The 19,580-nt window shown below is 53.4% G+C and overlaps 1 protein-coding gene across 6 annotated transcripts; it reads left to right on the forward strand.

Annotated features, from left to right (window-relative positions):
- The first annotated feature begins 2,776 nt into the window (after positions 1 to 2,776).
- Positions 2,777 to 17,006, forward strand: SPINT1 (serine peptidase inhibitor, Kunitz type 1). 6 transcript variants are annotated; one of them, XM_027572779.2, is made up of 12 exons: positions 2,789 to 3,207; positions 3,491 to 4,030; positions 11,488 to 11,615; positions 11,843 to 11,981; positions 12,074 to 12,244; positions 12,421 to 12,447; positions 12,837 to 12,901; positions 13,009 to 13,059; positions 13,847 to 14,000; positions 14,231 to 14,401; positions 14,616 to 14,693; positions 15,037 to 17,005. In XM_027572779.2, the coding sequence occupies exons 2-12, from the start codon at positions 3,571 to 3,573 to the stop codon at positions 15,267 to 15,269; spliced, it is 1,677 nt and encodes a 558-aa protein (XP_027428580.2). In that variant the 5' UTR covers positions 2,789 to 3,207; positions 3,491 to 3,570; the 3' UTR covers positions 15,270 to 17,005. The 6 variants fall into 6 exon arrangements, with proteins under 6 accessions (XP_027428584.1, XP_027428582.2, XP_027428580.2 ...); XM_027572780.2 differs by lacking the exon at positions 2,789 to 3,207 and adding an exon at positions 3,214 to 3,276; XM_027572781.2 differs by lacking the exon at positions 14,616 to 14,693 and having other exon boundaries at positions 2,783 to 3,207; positions 15,037 to 17,006.
- Positions 17,007 to 19,580: the final 2,574 nt, after the last annotated feature.

The following is a 19,580-nucleotide window of genomic DNA, read 5'->3' on the forward strand; positions in this document are numbered from 1 at the left end:
TTCCTTTTCTAGCAGTGGTGTTAAGGACTGAATATTTTCACCAAAGCACCCAATCCTAAGAGCAATAGTTGGTACTGGTGATATGGCAAATGAGAATGAAGCCTGTAGCATAAACCCAGGCCTAATCTTCCCCAAGCTCACAGAGGGAGGGTGAGCCACATGGTCTAACAAAAGAGTTAACTCACCCAGACAGCTCCTCTAGGGCCTGCAATAAGCAATTAGAAAACTGTATCATCTGGAAATGCTTTGCAGGAAGGCAGGGCAGAATCATGTAAAGGGCCCAAGACTAGCAGTCAAGAAGCCTGAAGTCTGGAGGTGACCTCTGCCACACACTATCTCTGTGTCTCTGAACAAATCAGGGCAAGTCTGATCAGGAACAATTACCAGGGAAGACTGTCAGGACCCAGGAGCTGGCTGCTTGTTTGCAGGGAAGGCCCAAGGAAAGGCAGGGGGCACAGGTAACTCCAGAGTGGCAGGGGCAGTGAGAATGTGGTGAGAGGAATGATTTGGGGCTAAATGTGATGAATGTGGAGGTTGTCATGATATAATTCTGTCTTCATTATGGAAGCATTCCATGCTCACTAAAGGGAACTTGAAAAATCATTTAAAAACTAGAAAGAAGAAAACGTTACCCCATATTCCCACCATTCAAATGCCATCACTTTCACCACTTGGGTGCACTGTCTTAGTCTTTTTTCTTCTCATGTGTAGTTTTTCTTTTCAAAATGTAGGTAGCAGCATAAGGTAGTGGGAAAAGTGTAGTTTTTTGATGTCAGAGAGACTTGGAATAAAATTCTGGCTCTGTTACTTTTTTCAGGTATCATTTATTGGGCACTCCTGGTATCAAAGTTTAATCTGTATGAACTCATTTAAGCCTCATAATAACCTATGAGGCCCCACATTATACGCAAGGAAACCAAGGCACAGAGGGGCTAACTAACTTGCCAAAGGCCACACAGAGAGTAAGTGGCAGATGATAATTAAACCCAGGAGCCTGAGTCTAAAGCCCACATACTCTCCCCTATCCAGCCTTGCCTCCCACTCTTTACTCTGTGACTTGGACAGAGCTAGGGAACTTCTCTGCAAAGTGGAAACCATTCTCAGAGTTGTTGTGAGCATTAGCAATCATCTTTGTCAAGTGTGCTGGTGTCTTAACCGAAGGTGGTTGCTCACCACCTGAAAATGAGGTTTTTGCTTCAGGCAAGTTAAATCTGTGGTGAGCGTGGAAGATCCAGCTGAAGTCAGAGTTGCAAGTGAAGGAAAGCCCAGGGTTTAGGCGCTAAAGCAATGGAATTGGCCTGCCTAGATGCCAACCCTCACTCTGCCACCTGCCACATTACCTGTCAGAACCTGTCCGTTCATCTGCATATTGAGGATAAAAATACTATCTGCTCTCTTGGTTTGAGTATCTGGGGCAATGTGTGGGAAGTGCTTAAGGGTTTGGGCATTGTCAGTGCTTGATAAATATAGGTTTTTTTTAATGGTGTGGATGGATGTAATGATCAATCTATGGTTATGTCATGTTACCATAAGGTAATAGTTTCCTGTGTTAGGATTCTTATGTGTATAAGGTATTGGGGGAGGCAGAAATCAACTCACAACAGAACCCTTTCTTCCTAGTAACTGCACAATCATTTGCTTCATTCCCGGCATAACATCCTTGCCCTCTGTCCACTGTGCCGGGGGCAATGGAAAAAAAGCAGAAAATCCAGAGAAGGGGACAGACCCCAGATTCCCACCCCAACACCCATAATGTAGGCAGCTGGGGGATGTTGCAGTTCAGCAAGGAAAATGATCAAAGGGTTGGCTACAAGACCTAATAGGTAAAGCTACTCTAGATGAGAAACTAGGAAGAACGTTCCACTGGGCGGGGTTTGTTAAGTCACTGTGAAAAGGTGTGCAATCTCTTTTTTGGGAGAGCATTACTTGCTCTGTAGGGTCTATTAAGAGGAGTTCTTGGGGCGCCCGGGTGGCTCAGTCATTAGGCGTCTGCCTTCGGCTCAGGTCATGATCCCAGCGTCCTGGGATCGAGCCCCCGCATCCCGGCTCCCTGCTCGGCTGCTTCCCCCTCTGCCCCTGCTTGTGTTCCTTCTCTCGCTGTCTCTCTCTCTCTGTCAGATAAATAAAATAAAATCTTAAAAAAGGAGGGGGCAGTCCTTCACTCTCGGCTTCAAGGAACTCACGGTTCTGTGAAGGTCATTATCTCAACTACTCTGGTGAGCTGGAACCTCTAGCTTCCAAGGATGGCATTCTACTGGAAGAGGGTGGCCAGCTCTTGACCAGGAGCACCCTCTTCGTGGGAGAGAAGAGGGAACCTGTGCTCCAGGGGACGAGGTAACAGACCAGTAAGCTAACAGGGACTCAGCCCCGACAGAGACCTGAATGTAAGCCTTGGTACAAGATACGGAAGGGCCTCAAACGCAATGGAACCACTGTTAGGTCCCGCAGGGAAGCGTGGAAGAGGGAACCGCCTCAGTTGCTCACTCTGACAGAAAGGAGGGCTTCCCGGAGCTGGCAGGGGCGGTGACGCTGGAGCAGGCATCCCGGATTCCAGTTATCAAAGGTGCAGCCCCACAGCTTCGGGGGATCTCTTCCCGCCACGAGATGGAAAAGATTTCCCCGAGGGCTGACGACGCCCGCGAGATCATTTGCAAAGGGCTTTCCTCCTCCCCACCCACCCCCGCCCCCAGCCCCTTCACCCCGCCTCAGGCCAGACGCCGGGAATGATGGCCCCGACCGGAAAGGGAGGCCGGAGGCAGCCGGCCCGGAGCTCCCGACCCCCGAGGGGACGACTTCGCTGCCGCGTCCCGGCCGTCCGGGCCTCCGGGCATCAGGCTGCACTTCTGGGGCGCGGGGCCCCGCCGCGAGGCTGGACTCCACGGGGCCGCGATAGGGCAGCCCGGAGGGGCGCCGCTCGGAGCCCCTGCGGAGAGCAGCCCGCGCGGGAGAGGTCGGGGGCCGCGGCCGTTCGCGGAGCTCGGCAGGGCAGGGCTGGCGGCGGCGCACCGGGAGTGGGCGGAGCCGGCGGTGTTAGGGTTAATGTCCGCCCCGCCCCGGCCGCACTGACTCAGTTTCACCAGAAACCTGAGGAGGAGGTGGCCGAGTCCCAGCGCAGCCCGCACCGGGGCGGAAGCGGCGGCTGCAGCCGCGCAGGAAGCCGGGACCGGAACCTCGGCAGGCCCGGCCCCACCCCACTCACCTGCGCAGGTAACCCGGGCCCCGGAGCGGGCTCGGAGCATGTTTGGCCCTTTGTTCGGCGCTGCTGCGTGTGGCCGGGTACAGGAGCTCCTTAGCCGTCCATCTGGCCGTCCGTCGGGCGGCCGGCTCACCCGAGCGTGCGTGGGAGGGCTGGGCCCGCGTACCCCTCCTCGCTCCCCGCGCGCGGGGTGCTCCCCAGCCCTCCCCTCGACTTACTCCTGGCTGGACCGCCTCCCTTGAAGTGTCCGGCTGATCCAGTGTGTCTCCTCCCCCATCCCCTCCCCTCTTTCAGATCGCTAGCACCCTCGGAGCCCAGAGGCCCGCGCAGTGAAGGTGACCCCCGTGGGGAGAAGGGCGACGGCCCCGGGGAGGATGATGGCCTGCGCCCGCCTCTCCCAAGCCCATGTCCCAGCAGTCGCCGTGTGGCTCCTGTGCGCGCTCGATCTCCTGGGCACCGAGGCTGGGCCGCCGCCCGCGCCCCCCGGCCTGCCCCCGGGAGGCCCCTGCCTGGACCGCTTTACCGCCGGGGTCCCTGCCTTCGTGCTCGATACCGAGGCCTCGGTCAGCAACGGGGCCACGTTCCTGGGCTCCCCCACCGTGCGCCGCGGCTGGGACTGCGTGCGCGCCTGCTGCACCACCGAGAACTGCAACCTGGCGCTGGTGGAGCTGAAGCCCGACGGCGGGGAGGACGCCATTGCCGCCTGCTTCCTAATGAACTGCCTCTACGAGCAGAACTTCGTGTGCAAGTTCGCGCCCAGGGAGGGCTTCATCAACTACCTCAAGCGGGAGGTTTACCACTCCTACCGCGAGCTGCGGACCCAGGGCTTTGGCGGTAAGGACGAGGGAAACGGGTGGGATGGATTTGGAGAGACTCAGCAAGGGGGCTGGTTATGAAGTCTTGGGGGAGGCGAGCATCAGAAAGCAGTAAGAAGGGCAGTCTCTTTGTGCCCCGACTCCTCCTTCGAAGTAGGCAGTATAAACAGTAAACAAAGGGCAGGCTACGTGAGTGGGGAAGGGTAACATTCTAGAGCCCAGACTCTGGGTCCGGAATTCAGGATGTTGAATGGGCTGGTGCTTTGGGATATGTGTTTGGGAGAGAGGAGGCAGCTCCTCGCGATTCCCGATTGCTGACCCTGATGTGCCAAGTCAGGGAGTGAGTTGTCTGGAGGCCGCAGGGTGACTAGCTAAGCACCCCTGGCCAAGCACTGTTCTAGGCACCTTGAGGCCCTGTCAAGTGAGCCTGGGGTAGAATAGTCTGCTCCCTTACTGCCGGGCTGGGATTGGTTTGCATCTGTCTGCACCCCCTGTTCCCACCTGTTGGCCTTTTGGTGGTCTGGGGAAAAGCGCCAGACTCCAGATGCTAAAGGACAAGCCCAGTCAGGGGTTGACCTAAAAGGGGAAGGGGCAGTGTTGTGGGCACAGTAGCCAGAGGCTCTGGGGTGGGGCTGAGGAGGGTTGCCCGTGAGTCAGCCCACTGGTATGTGTACCTGGTCCGGGAGGGATGTCAGCTGTACAGGCAGGTGTGTGTACGCAGTGAGCCAGGCAGGGCTCTCCCAGCTGAGGATGTGGTAGCCAAGCTACAAGGTCTGCTCGCCTTGTTTACTGCCAGGGATAAGGGCAAAGTGGGGGCTCCTCCTTCCTCCTGTGACTGAGCAGTGAGCTGGGATCAGGGCCCCTCCAGAGACCTTCATTCCCCATTTTCTCTGCCTGCTGCTCTGGCCAGGTGGGGCTCCAGGGCAGGGATGGGTCACAGCTGATAACCTCTGTTAGCACTTGATAGTTGACTGATTGCTGTGGCCACTCTCCTCTGACTTCGGCCTCCTGACAACCACTTCTGAAAAGGGTGCTATTAGTCGTCAGCCCACTTTTTAGATTAGGAAACTGACTCCCATGTTAAATCATTTACCCAGGATAGCATTGCCCGTAAATGTGAGACGTGGGACTCAACCCAGGCAGGATCTCCCAAGGTCCTGTGCTGTTTTTCTGCACAAGACCATCTTTTTTGGTAGAAACCCAGCACTCTGACCCAAGATAGCCCAGCAGATAATAGAACCAGAGACTGCGGAACTCAGGGGCCAGGACTGGGCTGGTGCTCAGTCTGGGAGTGGTCTCAATTCCGGAAAGTCGAAAAGAAACTGTCCGGCTTTTTCCTGGGCCAGCCTCTCTCAGGTTAAGGACCTATTCTTCTCCCTATCCTTCCAGTAGCTCTCCTGGCTCTCCGAGGAGAGGTGGGATGGGAATTCTGGGTGGGGGAGGTGGAGAGTGGGCACCGTCTCAGGCTGGGCCACCTGAATCCCACTGGTCCAGGGCCTGAGCCTGTTCCGCAAGGAAGTAGCACAGGGTGTAGGTGGTGATGACACTAATTGACCTGAGCTGCTTGTGCCTTCCTGCTCTGACAGAGGGTCCATGGGAGACCCACTCCAGGGCCAGAACCTAAAACTCTGGGTTCTGGTCAGGGAGATGAGGCTCCGTGGTCTTGGGACCAGCCTTCCTCATTTGGAAACCCGCCCACCCCCACCCCAGACTGGCCTGTTGGGCACAACACAGGATGGAGTGGGGATTTCCTGGGTCACTGAGGGAGCTGGGTAGGGCGTGAACTGAGTGCGAGCTCCCAGCCATGTTAAGGGTGCTGCAGTGCTCTGGAGGGTGGGGGTAGCTATTTGGTACCAAGGAGTCCATTCTCAGCTGAGCCTGGATAAAGCCATCCTGGAGGCTCAGATGGACCAAGACAGGCAAGGTGGGCAGGTGCTCAGGGCATCTAAACCTTTGATTCTTGCATGTGGTAGAGAGATCCTCCCCAGGGTGGGTTGGCTTGCTCCCCTTTCCCTGTTTGTGGCCAGTCCAGTCCAGATTCCTATGGCCTCCTGGAGCGCCCTGCTCCTTCCTTCATTCCCCTCACTTGCCCTCCCACTCTTTCTATTGGAGGAGTGGCTTAGGAGGTGGAGTCTGTGTTTCCTGGAGACCTGGCAGCTGGGGGAGGAGCTGGCTTTATTGCCCCTCTGGCCCTTTGCCCTCTTGGGGGCTAGGAAGTAGGGAGTGGTAGGGTGGGGCATCTGCCCCTTGCTCCCAGGGCCTGGGACTGGGTGGATGTTGCTGGTTGGCCCAAGGCCTGACGCATCACTCCATCACTCTGCTGTCCACTGCCACCCTCAGGGCTGGTGGGGCTAGCCTATCTGTCTGCTAGGTAGACTGCCAGGGGGTCTTGTCTTCACCTGATGACTTTCTGAAAAATGTAAGGAGGGAGGCACCCCCATGGCTTTGTCTCTCAGAGGTCACCCCAGAAAGCTGCCCCTGTTGGACCCTCTACTGATTGCCAGCCAAACCACCAGTGTGCGGGTTTGGTCCAGACAGGTGCTTTTCTTTCCTGCTCTTCTGGTTCTATTTCCCTCGCAACCCCTGGAAGCCAGGGCCTCCTTTTCTCATTGTTCTAGGCCTCTGCACCTGCATCTGACATGTTTTTCTGTGGACGCTCTCCCCTCCCATCCCTTCACTGTCACTGTGTGTCCCGGTCTCCCCCCTTGGGTCCACCCTCTGTGACTCTGCCTCATCAAAGAGGAATCTCAGTGACTCAGCCTCCCGCCAGCGTTCTTATCTCTTTACCTTCTCTTCTTCCTTTCAACTCACTCTTAACGCCTGACATAACTCCGTAGAGCCTTGGTAGAGGGCAGTTCGGCAATATCCATCCAGACCGTAAACAGGTTGCCTGGCTGGCTCAGTTGGGACAGCTTGCGACTCTTGATCTCAGGATGGTGAGTTCGAGCCCCACATTTGGTGTAGCGATTACTTAAATGAATAAATAAATAAAAACTTGTTTAAAAGCCCTGTAAATGCACATAACCCTCAACACAGTTCCACTTGTAGGAATTCATCTTGTGGCTATACTTCCATGTGTATAAACCAACTTACCAGCCAGTTACTCACTGCAGCATTGTTTATAATAGCAAAGAATTGGAAACAATCTAATGTCCATCAACACATCCTATAATTGGATATGGTAATGCTGTTTTAATAAAAATAAACCTGAAGCAATATGGTTTAGTTCTTAGTAGGGAAAGAAGAGGAGAAGAAAGAAGAAAAGAATCTAAATCAAGAGGAGACTGGGGTACTGGTTAATTAAGTTGTAAGTTATGGTGCATTCATATAATGAGTACTGTGCAACCAAAAAAAAAAAGGGGGAAATTGTTTCCATGTTGCTATGGAATGATTTCCAAAACATATTGTAGGAAAAACAAGAAGGAGAACTTGCATGCTTCTGAACTGAATACTGTCTCTCTTGATATTCACAAACACACACACACACACACACACACACATACACACACAAAATAGTAAGAATGGATGCATCTGGCGAGATGAACGTGAGAGGTTAAGGAGAGAAGGTTAAGAAAAGACAAGATTTTTTTTTTTCTAAAGATTATTTTTTTATTCATGAGAGACAGAGAGAGAGGGAGAGGCAGAGGGAGAAGCAGGCTTCCCGCTGAGCGGGGAGCCCGATGCGGGACTCGATCCCAGGACCCCGGGATCATGACCTGAGCTGAAGGCAGACGCTTAACCATCTGAGCCACCCAGGCGCCCAAGAAAAGACAAGATTTAATTCTCACTACTCTTTTGTACTTTTTTGAGGGTAAGATTTTACTTTTTAAGTAATCTCTACACCCAACGTGGGGCTCAAACTCACAACCCTGAGATCAAGAGTCACATGCTCCACCGACTGAGCCAGCCAGGCACCCCAACTCTTAAGTACTTTTTCCCCCCCTTTGGTACTTTTTTTTTTAATTTTAAGATTTTATATATTTATCTGAGAGAGAGAAAGAGAGTATGAGCAGGAGGGGAGGAGCAAAGGGACAAACAGACTCCCCGCCGAGCAGGGAGCCCAATGTAGGGCTCCATCCCAGGACCCTGGGATCATGACCTGAGCCGAAGACAAATGCTTAACTGACTGAGCCACCCACGCGCCCCTCTTTTGTACTTTTTGAATTTTTTATCCTTTTTTTTTTTTTTAAAGATTTTATTTATTTATTTGAGACAGAGAGAATGAGAGAGAGAGAGCACATGAGAGGGGGAGGGTCAGAGGGAGAAGCAGACTCCCCGCTGAGCGGGGAGCCCGATGCGGGACTCGATCCAGGGACTCCAGGATCATGACCTGAGCCGAAGGCAGTCGCTTAACCAACTGAGCCACCCACGCGCCCCTCTTTTGTACTTTTTGAATTTTTTATCCTATATATGTACTACCTAAGTTAAAAACAACCCTGAGATTATAAAAAGCAATCAAAATCACATTTCTAAGTAAATGGGTGACCAGCAGCACGGTGTTTTAGAAAAGAGCTATGGAGTCAGATAGACCAGGGTTCAGATCCCAGTTCTGCTGTTCAAAAACTGAGTGACCCTGGGCAAATCACTGAACCTCTCTGGTGTCAATTTTCTGATCTGGAAAGGGGCAAGAATGCAGTTGTGGCAGGATGGTTAGGAAGGTAGGTAACATAGATCAGGGGTCAGCAAACTTTCTGTGAAGGTTGAAATAGGAAATATTTTACGCTTTGTGGCCCATACAATCTCTGTTCCAGCCACTCCGCTCTCTTATAACGCGAAAGCAGCCATCGACAATATGTAACCGAACAGGTGAGGCCATATTCCAACTCATGGACACAAATTTGAATCTTAGGTGCTTTCCCCATGTCACAAAATACTATTCTTTTGATTTTTTTCAACCGTATAAAAGTACAACAGGTGGTGGGCCAGATTTGGCCTGCAGGCCATAGTTTGTCAACTCCTGCGGATGATGCGGATAGATGATGTGTCGTGTCCAGCATACATTAAACTCTTGGCAGCTTTGTTAATAAACCCCACTGCATATCTTTCTCCCAACTCTGGCCTCTCAGGTGCTCCCATGCACACTTCCGCTGCCTGCTGGTCACTTCTCTCAATGGTCTTCCCTCCCTCAAGTTCAACTTCTCTGATTGAACCCACAGGTTCCCTCTAGATTGGGTTTCCTTTCTGTCTGCACCCTGACCCTTCCTTCCCACTTCTCAGTGCCTGTCAGACACGGAAGCCTGAAGTGTCTGTCTAGCGTTCTTCTCACATCCTCCTTTCCATTCCCTTAGCTATCCCTCTAACTCCAACTACTCCCTTCGCGTGTGCCCTGGATTGCTGCGCTGGTCCACTCACTGGCCTCCTCGCTCCATAGAAGTAATTCAGGATAGGGGCGCCTGGGGGGCTCAGTCAGTTGGGCATCTGCCTTTGGCTCAGGTCATGATCCCGGAGTCCTGGGATTTCAAGTCCCACATTGGGCTCCCTGCTCAGCCAGGAGTCTTCTCCCTCTGCCTGCAGATCCCCCTGCTTGTGCTCTCTCTCACTCTGACAAACAAATACATAAAATCTCAAAAAAATAAATAAATAAAGTAATTCAGGACAGAGGGCTCCCTCGCTGTGGCCTGGAGCTCAGGAGGGCCCCTGCATTCAGACTTCTGGACCTCGCTCATGCATCTAGGAGGTCAGTGTCTGATGCATCTGTGGCCTCCAGAATTCTCTACCACTGCTCACGGCCCCTTCCTGTAGCCCAGTTGTTAAATATTTGAATGTCACTTCTGCTGTGTCTGCATGCTCTGGCTCTGCATTGAGGCCCTTTGAGGCATGTCTCACCCCGCTGGCCTCTTTCATGTCCGCCAGACCCGCCTTGCAAATTCCCAACTCCTTGCTTTTGCTCACCTTTTCTGCTGTTACCAATAGCACAGCACATTCTTCCCCATAAGCAACCCCCAAAAAAAGCCAAAACAAAAGAATTTAAAAAGTCCTTTCTCCCTTCTCCAGAAAGCCTTCCCTCCTTCCTCTAACTTGTGGTGTGGCCTCTCCCCGTTTGGCGTGGCCACTTCCTTGTCTTGGACACGCACCACGCGTTGCTTCATCTTGGTGGGTCTCTTCTCCCATGTTTTTCCTGGTGCTCAATCTCATCTGCCCAATTGGACTGGAGTCCCCTCAAAGGCAGTGTATCAATTCCTGTGGCTGCTGAAACAAAGTACTATGAACTGGGTGACTTCAAACAACAGAAATTTATTGTTTTACAGTTAAGGAGGCCAGAAGTCCAAAATCCAGGTGTTGGCAGGGCCGCAGTCTCTCTGAAGAGCGGGGGAGGATCCTTCCTGGCCTCTTCCAGCTCCTGGCGCATCACTCCAGGCTCTGCCTCCCTCTTGACCCGGCTTCCCTTCATTTTGTTTTCTCCTCTTCTGTCTTTTATAAAGACGTGTGTCATTGCATCGGCCTACCCAGCTAATCCTGAATGATCTCATATGGAGATGCCTAACTTAGTTACTTCTGCTGAGACCCTTTTTCCAGATAAGGTCACACTCACAGGTTCTGGAATTAGACAAAGGCATATGTTTTGGGTGCCACCATTCATCCCACTACAGGCAGGAATCGTGCTTGGGGCTTGTTTCTCCCCAGCCCCTAACTGGAGACTGGTGGAAGCCTCGGGCGCAGGCATTGTCAGGCTGAGGGAGGGTGTGATTCCCTGGAGACCCCTTGTAAGGGGAGGCAGGCACCCTCCTGTGACTACATGCTCTGGGACACCAAGGCTTGCCACGTTGCTGCCCAGGGACTCCATGCTTCAGACCTCTACCAGGCTGGGCTTCTCAGTAGCAATCCAGACCAGCAGAATGAGGGGTAATAGTGTTAATTACATATTTACTTATTTGGCTTTTCAAAAATACTGTTACTTTAACTTTTTAAAGCAGTTAGCACAGGTACCTGCTTATTATAGAAAATCGGAGGGGCACCTGGGTGGCTCAGTCGTTAAGGGTCTGCCTTTGGCTCAGGTCATGATCCCAGGGTCCTGGGATTGAGCCCCACATCGGGCTCCCTGCTCCATGGGAAGCCTGCTTCTCCCTTTCCCACTCCCCCTGCTTGTGTTCTCTCTCTCGCTGTCTCTCTCTCTGTGTCAAATAAATAAATAAAATCTTTAAAAAAAGAAAGAAAGAAAATAGGAATAAGCTCCTCTCCCATGTATATTTTTTCCTTAATTGGGCTCAAATGGCACATGTTGTTCCATATTTTGCTTCCAAAAGCAGGTTTTACATTAAAAATGCCTTTGGGGGTACCTGGGTGGCTCAGTCGGTCAAGCATCTGTCTTCAGCTCAGGTCATGATCCCAGGGCCCTGGGATCAAGTCCCGAGTTAGGTTCCCTGCTCAGTGAGGAGCCTTCTTCTCCCTCTGCCATGTGGCCCATGTTGCTCACCCACTTCAGGAGAGCTCTGGTCCACTCAGTGAGAGTTGACCTGACCTTACCTTCCCCCTCAGGGTCCCGGATCCCCAAGGTGTGGACAGGCATAGACTTGAAGGTACAGCCCCAGGAACCCCTGGTGCTGAAGAATGTGGAGAACACAGATTGGTACCTACTGCAAGGTGACGCGGATGTCAGAGTAGAGGTGAGACACTGGGCTGGCCCTCTGACCCCCACCTCAGCTCTCTAGGGCCCCCTTTCCAGGGCCACAGGCCAACCTGAGGTTCCAGATGGGTGGGGTGGATAGAAGCTGGGGATCCATTTACTACCAAGTCCCTCTGCCCTCCGTATGGGGTGGCTATGTGGCTGGGAGGAGCTCGGGCAGCTGCAGGGCATCGGGGGTCCCAGCCTGATGGCACCTCCTGTGTGTAGAAGAATGAGCCGGACCAGGTGAAGCTGTGGGGACTCAAGGAAGGCACCTACCTGTTCCAGCTGACAGCGGCTGACTCCAACCAGCCAGAGAGCATGACCAACGTCACAGTTACTGTGCTGTCCCCCAAGCAGACAGAAGGTGAGGGAGCGGGTGGGGAAGAAGTACCTGGAGCCAACCCCCTCTGTTGATGGGACCCCACAGGGGCCCCTCACAAGCTTTCCTCCCCCCAGAATATTGCCTCGCATCCAGCAAGGTGGGCCGCTGCCGCGGTTCCTTCCCCCGCTGGTACTACGACCCCAAAGAACAGATTTGCAAGAGTTTCGTTTACGGAGGTTGCTTGGGCAATAAGAACAACTATCTTCGGGAAGAGGAGTGCAAGCTAGCTTGCCGGGATGTGCAAGGTGGGCCTTTACGAGGCAGCTTTGGGACTCAGGTGTCTTTCCCCCAGGGTGGGTGGTCCCTCTGCCAGTCAGGGCAGTGGGCAGGGGGAGTCCTTCATTCCCAGGCGCCCCCGTCAGCTTGTCCCTGCTGGGACCTGGCCCCAGCTCCTCTCACGCATCTGCTTTCTCTCTCCCAGGTCCCTCACTGGACAGGCATGGGCCAGGTGAGCTCTGCTCCTTTCCCTGTTCCCCTCACCCCTGCTGGGTCATGTCTTTGTCTCTGCCCCAGCTGCCTCTGCCCAGCCATGCCTGCCCTCGTAGGATGTGGAAGGACCACAAATGCCCCACCCCTTGCAGCCCAGCACCCTACCAGGATCTGCCCAGTTTGTGTGTAGGGGGGTTTGTGGGGAGCGGGGGCGCCGGCAGGGGAGCAGGGGACATGTCATAATGCCATGTTGGGGTAGACGAGGCCAGGTAGATGATGGAGTCTTGGTACTCGGTGACCTATGCGTGAGCCTGACCTCACCCTTAACGCCGTCCCGCCCCACCCAGTGTGCTCTGGCACCTGTCACCCCACCGAGTTCCGCTGCCGCAACGGCTGTTGCATCGACAGCTTCCTGGAGTGTGATGACACGGCTGACTGCCCCGATGCCTCCGATGAGGCCGTCTGTGAGAAATGTGAGGCTGGGACAGGCAGGGTCGCTGGGCCGCGGGGGGCCTGACCGCACACCCGCACCCTGGGGGAGCCCTCTGGGGCCCGCGCCTCTGACCTTCCGTCTTTGCAGACACCAGTGGCTTCGAGGAGCTCCAGAACATCCACTTCCGCAGTGACAAAGGTGAGCTCCTCCCCGGGTCCCCTGGGTTGGGACAGAGGCCGGCACTGCCATGCTCATGCAGTGCCCCAGGGCGCCTGAGGGGCCCACTGGGTGCACCAGGTGCAGGTAGAAAGCTGGCGGGCGCCTGGTGTTTCCCAAGCCTGGATCCTCCTCTGAACACCTTCGGAGATTTAACCATGCCTGCATATCCCTGAGATTTTATTTACTTACCATTTTTCCTATAAATCAAGTACTTTTTCTTTTTAAGATTTTATTTATTTATTTGAGAGAGAGAGAGAATGAGCAGTGGGGAGGGGCAGAGAGAGAGAGTGAAGGAGAGAGAGAACCAGACTGTCTAGTGAGCAAGCAGGGAGCCCGATGCAGGACTCAATCCCAGGACCCTGGGATCATGACCTGAGCCAAAGGCAGATGCTTAACCGACTGAGCCGCCCAGGTGCCCCTAAGTCAAGTGCCTTTTTTTTTTTTTTTTGATATTTTATTTATTTATTTGAGAGAGAGCGTGAGAGAGAGACCACAAACGGGAGGGATAGAGGGAGAAGCCGACTCCCCACTGAGCAGGGAGCCCGACACAGGACTTGATCCCAGGACCCCGGAATCATGACCTGAGCCCAAGGCAGACGCTTGACTGACTGAGCCACCCAGGCGCCCCCAAATCAAGTACTTTTTAAACTTAATGTATTAAAGGAAATTTCATATCAATAGCATAAATGGCAAGCCACTGTTACAAGCTACAAATCGAGATGAACTATTGAAATAACTATAATAAAACAATGTTAATAAATTTTAGCTGGACGTTGTTGCCCGCCAGGGCTCAGACCCTGAGCCTTCTTTGTTAAAAGATAGACCGTCCAGTGCTGGAGAGAAAACTGAGACCTTGACACAATCGGAAAAGCTGAAAGAAAACTGGAAAAAAAAAAAAAAAAAAAGTTATGTGAGTCAAGGTAGGGTATTTCTGTGCCTAAAATCATTGTCCAGGATCTGTCTTCCTTGCTTCTGGCAAAAGTGCGGAAGGGCCAGCTGTTCCTGGGGCCCCCTGAGGCCCTCACTGAGTCTCAGCATGAGGCGGGGTGGGACGCGGCAAGCAGCACCCTCCAACGTGGAGCCTGGTGGATGGTGGCAGGGAGGCCCCCCGTGGACTCACTCACCCCTTGGCCTGCTCCGTATCCCCCAGGGCACTGTGTGGACCTGCCAGACACAGGGATCTGCCTGGAGAACATCCCGCGCTGGTACTACAACCCCTTCAGTGAGCGCTGCGCTCGCTTTACCTATGGTGGTTGTCACGGCAACAAGAACAACTTCGAGGAGGAGCAGCAGTGTCTTGCATCCTGTCGTGGCATCTCCAGTGAGCTGGGCAGTGGGGAGCAGAAGACGGAGAGGAGAAGGGCTTAGCTAGAGCACTCTGCTCTGTCCCAAGGCCTGGGCTGGTCCCAGTTCATCATCAGAATACCTGGAATGGGGGTGGCGGAGGGGGGCAGTGGGTGGTCTGGGGGCACTGAGGAGCAGTTGAGTTTCAGAGCCTTGAGTAGTGACTTGTTTCTCTCCTCATCATTTTGTAGAGAAGGATGTTTTTGGTCTGCGGCGGGAAAGCCCCATTCCTAACATACGTGAGCCCTGGTCTGCCCTCTCATGGACGAGTAGGTATCCTTTCAAGGATCAGCTCCACATGATTGGTGGTGACTGCTGAAAACTGTGTTGAGAAGGATCCTGAGGTTGGCTAAAGGGACAGAGTGCCCACAGTCAGTGGTGATACCTGCCACAGGCAGAGGAGGGAAGCACAGTAAAGTGTGTGTCATGTGTTTGCCGTCACAGTCCCGGGCCTTTCCTTGAGCTCCTGACGGAGCCCAGCTGCTCGTACGCTGGAGGTCATTCCACACCTGGCATCCGTTTGACTTGGTCCCTTCTGCGCAGAGGGGGGTTGGGCATCAGAGCTGAGCGGGCCCTGGGAGCTCCCCTCCATTACACCCCTTCTTCCCCCAGGCTCCGTGGAGGTGTCCATTGCAGTACTCCTGGTCACCTGCATCGTGGTGGTGATAGCCCTGTTGGGTTACTGCTTCTTCAAGAACCAGAGAAAGGGCTTCCACAGACACCGTCACGGCTGCCGCCACCACCACAACCACCACCTTCAACCCCCCACCCCTGCCAGCTCCACAGTCTCCACCACAGAGGACACGGAGCACCTGGTCTATAACCACACGACCCGGCCCCTCTGAGCCGGGGGCTCTCCCAGGCTCTTTCCGGCTCTTGCCTGGCCCTGCTTCCTCCTTGCCAAGATGTAAGCCTGGGCTGGGGAAGACTTTGGGACCAGACTCCTCCAGGCTATTTCCCAGGCCCACTCTGCTTCTGAGGCAGGGCTCCAGCCCCTCTGGGAGATGTCTCAGCTAAGCTTAGGCCTCTCGTTCCTGACAAAGCTCCAGGGTCTGGGAAGAGCAGAAAACCTTTGAGCCCAGAGTCCCACACACAGATGGACTTGTCTGCCTAGGATTTCAGAAGAAGTTGGAATTTTGTTTCTTGTTCAAAGCTGCCTGTCCCCACCCTGTGGCGTTGGGAAGGGGCCTGGGGCAATGTCAGAAGCTGGAGGCCCCCCCCCCCGGCCGTGCCCTTCAGAGCTGGCCCTCCCACCCTGCATAGTCCAGGGCTGGGGGGAAGGACGTCCCTGTATATTTTGTGCTGTATAGAGTTGCTTTTTGTTTATTTAATGCCATGGGGATGGGTAAGAAGTGGAAAGAGGCTGCCTCTTCCCTTCCCCCGAGAATGAGGCCTGGCCTGGCCTGGCCCGGCCCGCGGCACCTGGTGTGCAGTATCCTCCCCACATGCCCCAGGGCTCTCAGGCATCACACCCCTGCCCGTTCCCCTGCCTTCCCCAGGCCCCAGTCCACCCACAGTGTAATAAAATGGTTAGTTCTGTGAGGTTGCTGCCTCTGCTCTGTGGGGCCGGAGAGGGACAGGGCTGCTGGAGGGGATAGGACCGCCCTGTACAACCGGTTCCGGGCTTCGGCCACCCTGTTTAGCAGGTTTTCCCACCCTTCCCGAAACTGCCCCAGCCCCTGAGGGTGGAAAGACTTGCCAAGTTTGACCACCAGAGGGGAGGGGTGAGAGGGCCATGGAAGAAGAGGGCCCAGGGAGGCTGCCATGCTGCCGCGTAGCATGATTTTTTCCTGGTGTGAGCCTTGTCAACAAGTCCGCTTTGTCGCTGGGGCAGCTCCTAACTGCAGCATGTAGTGGAGAACTCAAGGGCAGGGAGGGAGCATGGCTTTGAACTCTGGTTCTTATCTCCACTCCTTTTGGTGTGGGGGCCCAGGTCACCGCTATCTCCCCTGCCCACCCACAGAAGCTTTGGCTTTTTCACGGGAGTGTTGCTGCTCCCCAGGCTCTGAGCTCCTGCCCAGGGGCCTTTAGTTGAGGTACTCCAGCCCACACCCCTCCATCTGTTTCAGTCACTTTTTGTTCGGTGTCAAAGAAAGCCATCCTTTCATTCATCTCCTCAACAAATTATATATTGAGCTTCTATGTGCCCTACACCGCCAATCTGATATTGTCAAGAAAAGCACGCAGGAAGCATTGTGTAAGGGCTTTATGTATCTCAACTTCTTACCTCGGCACACAGCCCTGTGATGAAGGTACTATTCTCCCCCCCTCCACCGCCCCGTTTTCCAGGAAGCTGACTCAGCAAAGCTGAGTTCCTAGGGTCCTAGAGGTGGTACTGGAGGACCAGGTTCAAATCCTAACATGGCTCCTAGTCTTACCAAAGAGATACTTTTACATTGTAATGATTGCTATACAGAAAAATAACATGGAGGGTCACCTGGGTGGCACATTGACTTGGGCATCCGGCTCTTGGTTCCAGCTCGAGTCATGATCTCAGGGTTGTGGGATCGAGCCCTGTGTCAGGCTCCAAGCTCGGCGTGGAGTCTACTTGGGTTTCTTACTCTTCCTCTGCCCCTCCTGCCCATGCTCTCTCTCAAAAAAATAAATCTTAAAAAAAAAAAGATGTTGAGAGTTTGGGGGCTACAAATGATTGAAGGTGAAGGTATATATTTGACTCCTAGAAGTGTACAGCTCCATAAAGTTCCATAACCACACACACCCCAGGAGGCGAGCACCCAGATCGAGAAGCAGAACCTTTCTAGCACCCTAGGATGGGCCTCCTTTCGATGGCTAATTCTCACACTACTGTGTTTTTGTAACTGTTGCACTCAGCCTGGACCACATCCTCCTTTCTCATCTTTCGGCCTAATTGTTCTTCCCCAAATTCTCCCACGCACAGTCAGGTGGGAGACACCCTGGTGTCTGCTAACAGAACCCCTAGCACAGAGTGCCCCCTTCTCCTTTCTGTCTCCTTATCTGTCTTCCCTCTGGCTTGTGGACTCCTGGAGACAACAGATGGTATCTTTGTCATCTCTGGGTCTCTGTCACCCCACATCCCTCCATGACCTTAGTAAATGGTAGTGGATAGATGGCAGCGACAAACTTTGTTACTCTGGCTGCCCCCATTTCATAGGACACCGAATTTTGGCTTCCTGCTCTGCCAGCTATTCATCCATCCCTCAAGGCTCAAAATGGATTCAGTTCCTCTAGTGCCCCTAGCACTGGGGACAACCCCCATTATCCCTTGGATCTCTGAAGCACCTCCAAGGCTGAGGTGATGAATGAGTCATGAGATTCTGTATCCCAATGCCTACAACAGTGATCAACGCAAAATAAATGCTTAATAGGTGTTTGTTGGACAGAAAGGAACAGCCTCCTCTTAAGGAGGGGTGGAGATGAGGTGAGACGGTGCCAGGCAAAGTGCCATCCCCAGAAAGATAGGCGACGCAGGGAGGGCTCAGCCGGGTGAGCTAGGACAACGGGAAGAAGGATCGCACAGGAGCCGCTCGGGGGCGCTCTCACCACTACCAGGCGCTGTGTTTCGCGGCAAGGGTTTGAGCGAAGTACGGAGTCCCAGGCAGGTAGCAGGTTGGAGCCATGAAAGTTGAGACGGAGCCTCTGCTCTTCTAGAACTTACCCGGTGGAGTGCAAGCAAAAGGAATGCAAATACTGTCAGAAAACAGTCTGGTTCCCAAACCGCTTGTTTCTGCGACTTTCCCAGCCATCCTCTTTTCCATCTCCACCCAATGACAGCCTTTCTCAGAACTTTCACACCTCCATTCCTTTGCATGGGCTGTTACCTCTACCTCAAATGCCTCTTTGCCCCGGAAAACCTCTACTTACCTCTTGATGAAGCTCAAAACGCGTTTGCTGTTTCTCCAGCCAAAGCCCGCCGGTGCCCTCTCCATTCTCCTATGCTGCGTACAGCTCTGTTGCACACACACATGGCCCATGGTAGTGTATGTCTGCCCTCACCTGGAGGAGGCTCCGCGGGCAGGGCTGGGGCTGGGGTCTTTTTTTTTTCCTTAAGTTCATTTATTTAAGTAATCGCTATATGCAATATGGTTCTCGAACCCACGACCCCGAGATCAAGAGTCATATGCTCCTCTGAGCCAGCCAGGCACCCCAGGGATGGAGTCTTATTTACCTCAGTATCCCCCATGCCAGGTCCTGCTTGTGGATACAAAGTGTCTAACAAATGGCTGTTGAGTAAAGCAGAGGCTGATCAAGCCATGGAAATTAAGAGGGAGGCTGAGAAATGGCTTCATTGGAGGAGTTATAAAAAGAGATGAGCAGGTGGGTGTGGGTGTTCCAGGCACAACAAATCATAGTGAGTAAAAGCCAGGCAGTGAAGATCATGGGTCTTGTTTTGATTGGGGACCGACAAGCTGCTCAGTTGGACTCAAGCCCTGAGAGGGAAAGCCAGGAGCTTGGTGGGTAGAGGCAATGTTGGTGAATATGGTGGGGAAGACAGATTTGAGCAGGGGAAGGAGCAATTCAAACTCAGCTTGAAGGAGTGGTTAGGTAAGCAGTCCCTATCACTAGAGGTCGCACCACAGGAGAGGGAGAGAGGGAGAAAGCCACACCAAGCAAATTAGGGTTACCTGTGTGTAAAGTACATTAGATGTGCAGTAAAGGCTAGTCAAAAAGTTGCATGTGCAGTAAAGGCTAGTTGAAAAGCCAATCATGCTTTGACACAAACAGCGGTTTAATTTCTTTAATTAGTTACTAACATTTAAAGAGTCAGGAAGGGCGCCTGAGTGGCTCAGTTGGTTAAGCGACTGCCTTCGGCTCAGGTCATGATCCTGGAGTCCCAGGATCGAGTCCCACATTGGGCTCCCTGCTCAGTGGGGGGTCTGCTTCTCCCTCTGACCCTCTTCCCTCTCGTGCTCTCTCTCTCTCTCTATCTCATTCTCTCTCTCAAATAAATAAATAAAATCTTAAAAAAAAAAATCCACTTTTCCAGCCTTGTTGAAAACTTAGGAGACTGGCAATCTGGGGCCCACATTCCTACAGCAATCCAGGCCCTGAGTTTGGGTCCTCTTGAGCTGGGCAGGCCCTAACCCATCCATAGCTCCCACCCAGCCTGCCACTCCGGGCCTTCATTCAACTTGGGGACCCCCATCATAACCCTTCTAACCCAACATGTCTTCCTC

Source organism: Zalophus californianus, chromosome 6 (assembly GCF_009762305.2).
Source record: "Zalophus californianus isolate mZalCal1 chromosome 6, mZalCal1.pri.v2, whole genome shotgun sequence".
Lineage (NCBI taxonomy): Eukaryota > Metazoa > Chordata > Mammalia > Carnivora > Otariidae > Zalophus > Zalophus californianus.

Coding starts and splice junctions, on each gene's coding strand:
- SPINT1 (XM_027572779.2), top strand. CDS start 3,571: ATGATGGCCTGCGCCCGCCTCTCCCAAGCCCATGTCCCAGCAGTCGCC. Junction 11,982..12,073: donor GTCCCCCAAGCAGACAGAAG/GTGAGGGAGCGG, acceptor TCCTCCCCCCAG/AATATTGCCTCGCATCCAGC. Junction 12,902..13,008: donor TGAGGCCGTCTGTGAGAAAT/GTGAGGCTGGGA, acceptor CCGTCTTTGCAG/ACACCAGTGGCTTCGAGGAG.